Here is a 5,132-nt window from a genome sequence, read left to right on the forward strand (position 1 = left end):
ATGACGAGGAACTAGATTTTTACCTCGGTTGGATATTGGGAGGTTGGCCGATGCCTTCACCTAACTTTCCAATGATGCTTAGCATAAATTCTTACCTATCTTGTTCTAGTTCAATTGGTTTATATGTGGATCCTTCTAATCTTTCTTTAGACTCTTCAAACCTTTATCCTTGGTTCAAAAATTGAGTACATTGAGCCTCTTGATCTTCTATTGGTAGGTGTTTTTTATTGTGCTTCCATCTTTCAAACTGTTAGATCTTCTTGTGATTGGAGCTGGCACATTCATTCTAACTATAATTTACTTAATTTAATCATATTTCATAAAAATTTAATAATAAACTAAGTAAAATTAATAACTGAATAAGAAAATAATATGTTTGCGGCCAATTTGGCAGCCAACAAGGCCCTCAAGCTTAAATTTATATAAATCCTATATAAAATAAGATATCGAACGGCCTTTCGGTATCTGCAATATCTATCTTTGTTGTTTATGAACTTTAATAGTAGTGCGGTCCCCTACGATTATGGGGGATGTGGGCCCTCTGTCAAATATATTCGACTAGTTGCCTGCCGCCAAAATAAAATACAAGCCACCCCTTCGCTGATCAACCCAACAGCGAACATGCATTCTGTCCAATAGGAATCGCCTATTATAAATGTAATTTATTTTTTATTATTTCGCTAAGAAAGCCAATCGGGCTGGGTTTAGCCCACGAGAGCCGAATTTGTTTATTTTATTTAATATTGACAATCCGCAGAACTCTTCTTGCCGTCCGATATGCAGACGTGGATGTCATCCGATCGTACGTTGCATATTCCGTGCCGCCTTTACCTTCTGCCCTTTATTATAAGTTAAAAGGTCAGACGAATCCAGAATATCCACGTGGCAATTTGGACGGGGAGACCGTCTGATCTTTTTGGCTTTTCTTTCCACTGCTAAAATATCTTGTTGCCTTATTTTAATAATATAAGGTAATTACCGCTCATCTTTGCTGCCATCCGAGATTCGGAGCCATAAAGCTCCTCCAATCTGATCGAATTGCAGTGGAATTTAATCTTTAGAAGCAAATCCGGTTACGCGCTCCAATTGGATGGATCGAGATCTTCCGGCGATCGACGAGGATTTCGGCGAAAGAGATTTGGACCGCTTGCCGCCCGTTTACGACGACGACGGCGATGGTGGTGGGGGAGGAATGCAAGGAGACGACGTTGAAGTTCTGCAGTGGGTGGAAGGGTTGCCGAGCGGCGACGATCTTATTCCCCTGTCGCAGCCGCTGGTCTCGCCGTTGCTAGCCTCCGCCTTCTGCATCACCCCTCCGGAGCTCAAAACTATGCTCGATATCCACCGCGCTACGCAGCACACTGCATCCAATCTGCGCCGCCAACAGCATCTCGCCAAGTCCTCTCAGATTGTTTCCCCTCTCAAGCCCTTGTCCGCAGCCGATCCCAAGGAACCCTCTGACTCACAGAAGCCAACCCTATGCCCTGACGACGGAGCGGGAGCTTCTGAGGTGGCAACGATGGCAGAAATTGAGGCCGATTCGTCCTCCCTCCATGCGGAGAACTCCGCTGATGACAACTCTGGCAGAATGCTAAAGCGGCCGCGGCTGGTGTGGACGCCGCAGCTCCACAAGAGATTCGTGGACGTGGTCGCTCACCTTGGGATCAAGAACGCCGTGCCCAAAACCATTATGCAGCTGATGAACGTGGATGGTCTCACTAGGGAGAACGTCGCCAGCCACCTGCAGAAGTACAGGCTATACGTGAAGAGAATGCAGGGACTCTCCGATGAAGGACCCTCTACCTCCGATCATCTCTTTGCGTCGACACCAGTGCCTCCGCAGAGCTTTCAAGAACAGCCGATGCAGCACCCGATGCCATATGTCGTGCCGGCAATGATCCCTATGCAGGTTTACAGCATTCCGCATCACCACGCTCATGGATTGGTTCCCGTTAATAATCGCCAAGGCGGCCAATTATTTAACGGTTTTGATTCTTTTCAATCTTATGCGCCCGTTGATTGGTCGGGCAGAAGCAAGTTTGCTTCAGTTGTTTCTAAGACTTATGTTTCGCCCAATGACAATATTAGAACTGGAGAAAAACAGAAGCAATAAATATTTTTTGCTGGTTTATTTTGATTATTTATAGAGGTATGGTTTTATAATTTTAGCTCTCTCGTGATTCTTTCTTTGTTATGACTTGTCTACAATTGCCTCTTTACGAACTTGATTTTGAGGCGCATTTATCTCAGATGTGATGTTTTATTTTTTTCTTGAAATACTCCTGGTTTGAATTGCTGCTGGTTGAATTAACATTGTTCTATTGACACTTCTATAAACTATCTGTAATTAGATGCCTACATTTCAGGTTTATTTCTGTGTTGAATTTTCTTGCTTTTGTAAATGCCTGAGATTTGCGACTTTCTCCACCCCTATTTAGTCTCTTTTTTTTTTCCTAACGATCATGCGGGTAAGAGCATGGACTATTGCTCTGTGTGCTTTGCGCTTCATATTTGTAGATGCTAAGCTAATTATCTAGACTTGCATTGGTTATCACCGTGTTCCCACATCACGAAAAACATCATTTTTCTTCCTACCTAAAAAACTCCTCATGATCCATCGGAATGATCCATCGGATTTGAATGTTTCAGCTGTTAATATTGAAATTTGCACAACCGCTTCATAATTTGATGTTTCCTATGAATATCCCTACTTTTTTTGAGAAGATACAATTTTATTTGTATGTACCTTATTAATTGAATCTTATCTACTGTCTTTGACATCTCCTTTCCCATTATATGTATAAAAACCCCCTTTACTTTTAGAGGGAACAATAGAATCACAGAGAAAGTTGTCTTCATTCTTTCGTTTGATTTTACACGATTCTCTTTAATTGAAGTTTATATAAACTAAAAATCACACACTATGACACTTTAGCTACTTATTTGCTACTTAGTACACATTGACTACCATGGCCCACAATGACATATTAACCAAACTCAAATTACTTGCTTCAGTTATTAATATTAGTGTATTCTTATCAACATCTTCTTAAAATTTTCGCGAAGTTGCCTCGAAAAGTGCTGCTTAGGAATCCACGGAAAATTTTTTCTGCAACTTCGGACCAGGTTTGCGTTAGAAATGGTGGAGCCTGACCCACTATACTTGGGCAGTTACTTTGCTTTGGAGAGTCACGCCTCTTCACAAATAACCACTCTCGTCTTCCTCTTTTGTGAAGTGAAGCATCTGTTCGCTCCCTCTTCTTCGTGATAAAAACTTCAGATGACTCTCCTTGGGTTTAAAAGTCACGGTTTGAGTTCTTCGATTTTCTCGGGATGGAGGAAGGTTTCTTCGGGGCAGAGGAAGATAAGTGCAAGCGGTAGTTTCTTGCGGCAGAAGGAAGAAGAAAAATATTGTTCTCTCTAGGTTTCTTCTTGGTGGCTTGTGGCAGAAGAAAAATTGGGTTTATTTCTCTTATAAGTTTATCTTCTTCGGTGTATCTTGGTGTAGAAGAAAAGAGAGAGAAAAAGAGAGAGCAACGAAGTGAGAGTGAGAGATTCCCCTGATCTCCTTTTTTCTTGTATCCTAGGCTTTTATGTTTTACAACTTTTCATTAAAACTAGTTTCAACCCGACCTCTAATCTCTTTGGGTTTTAGATCATATTGTTGACGAATGCTAGACAAGATAAAATAACATATGAACCTGACATGCGCTGCCTCGTCTGGATAGTAATCTTCAAAAATTGATGGTGTGTTTTCTATAGGACCATTGAATTTATAATTTTCATTCATTCTTGTGTTTTCTAACAATACTCATTGCAGTCTTTTATAAACATCACTTGATTTGCTAAAATTAGATTTCTAAATGTGCATTACTCGATCAAATCATGGCCTGAGATAGTTAGGCTGTGCATATTTTAAGTGTGATTTTTTTTCTAAGGAACCTTTACTATCACTCCTGCAATCGCTAAATTGACCATCTATTTTGTTGTAACTATAACCATCTGGCTTAAATGAACCGTTAGGGACAACATCATCATGGAATTGGACTGCTAATGTGCTTGTTCGAAATCTTTTGGAGGGTGATACAGGTCTCTCACGAAATTAAAAAAAAAATATCTCATTCAAAATATATGAGCATGCTAGTGAGAGACTAGAAGTAATTTATTTTATTTTATTATTAACCTCCGAAGCATGTTGGTCCTTACATTTTTATCAAGAGGTGCTTCCACAAATCTGCAATGGTTTGGATTGTCATTGAAATTTCTGTCTTAGCTCACATTCTGGCATTTTACTCAATTATCACTTTATTTGATAGAATGCTATAATTGAAACTAGTTTTGACGTGCACAATAGGAGCCTAGTTGGATGCCAAGTTTAGAACAAAGTGAGCTAATACATCATCACTGATATACATTAGATTAAATTTATCATTAATTACAAATTAGATTTATAGAGAATTTTAGTTGATCGAAATTCAAAGAACGTGAAATTTTCTTCTTCAAAACATCTAATCTCAACTCAAAATTTGTAGTGACCAATTACTGCCCCAAATGAATTTCAGAATGAAGTTGTCAAAAAAATCACCTCACCCTTGTAACATAATATCATTAATGTTACTAACCCACTCATTATGATGGAGGAATCTGTATTAGTATACTTTTAAAAAAATATTTTGAAAATCTTCTGGCCTTAAATCATATTAAAACTTCATCAAATTAAAATGGGAATCACTTTTATTTAAATTTTTTTAAAATTGGAATAGAAGCTACTAATTGAGAAAATTTTTTGTTTTTGTGATTTTTTAAAGCGTTAGATTTACTTGCATCAACCTGTCATTTATTCACAACGAGGATGATAAGGTGGTCCTCTCTGACCAAGATGCCAAAGCATATGCAAAACAGTGGAATCTAGCTTTGTTTGGTTATGCTCTTGGTAATTTTTCATTCTATAATAATTTATTTCAAGCTATTTCTAAAATCTGGAAGTCGCAAGATAATATTAAACTGGTCTCCTTATTTGATCATTTCTTTCTATTTAAGTTCATATGTATGGAGGGTTTCGATATGGTTTTCATTAGTGGTCCTTGGTTTACCATTGAACTTCCTTCTATTTTTTAAAAATGGTCACTAGA

At 38.7% G+C, this 5,132-nt stretch overlaps 1 protein-coding gene across 1 annotated transcript; it reads left to right on the forward strand.

Moving 5' to 3' along the window:
* The first annotated feature begins 957 nt into the window (after positions 1-957).
* On the forward strand, positions 958-2,144 carry LOC110022918 (transcription factor PCL1-like). The gene has a single exon (XM_020722077.1). The coding sequence runs from the start codon at positions 1,091-1,093 to the stop codon at positions 2,111-2,113; it is 1,023 nt and encodes a 340-aa protein (XP_020577736.1). The 5' UTR covers positions 958-1,090; the 3' UTR covers positions 2,114-2,144.
* Positions 2,145-5,132: the final 2,988 nt, after the last annotated feature.

This window comes from Phalaenopsis equestris, unplaced genomic scaffold, assembly GCF_001263595.1.
Source record: "Phalaenopsis equestris unplaced genomic scaffold, ASM126359v1 Scaffold000203, whole genome shotgun sequence".
Classification (NCBI taxonomy): domain Eukaryota; kingdom Viridiplantae; phylum Streptophyta; class Magnoliopsida; order Asparagales; family Orchidaceae; genus Phalaenopsis; species Phalaenopsis equestris.

What these genes read in the sequence shown, in the direction of transcription:
- LOC110022918 (XM_020722077.1), top strand. Translation starts at nt 1,091, where the DNA reads ATGGATCGAGATCTTCCGGCGATCGACGAGGATTTCGGCGAAAGAGAT.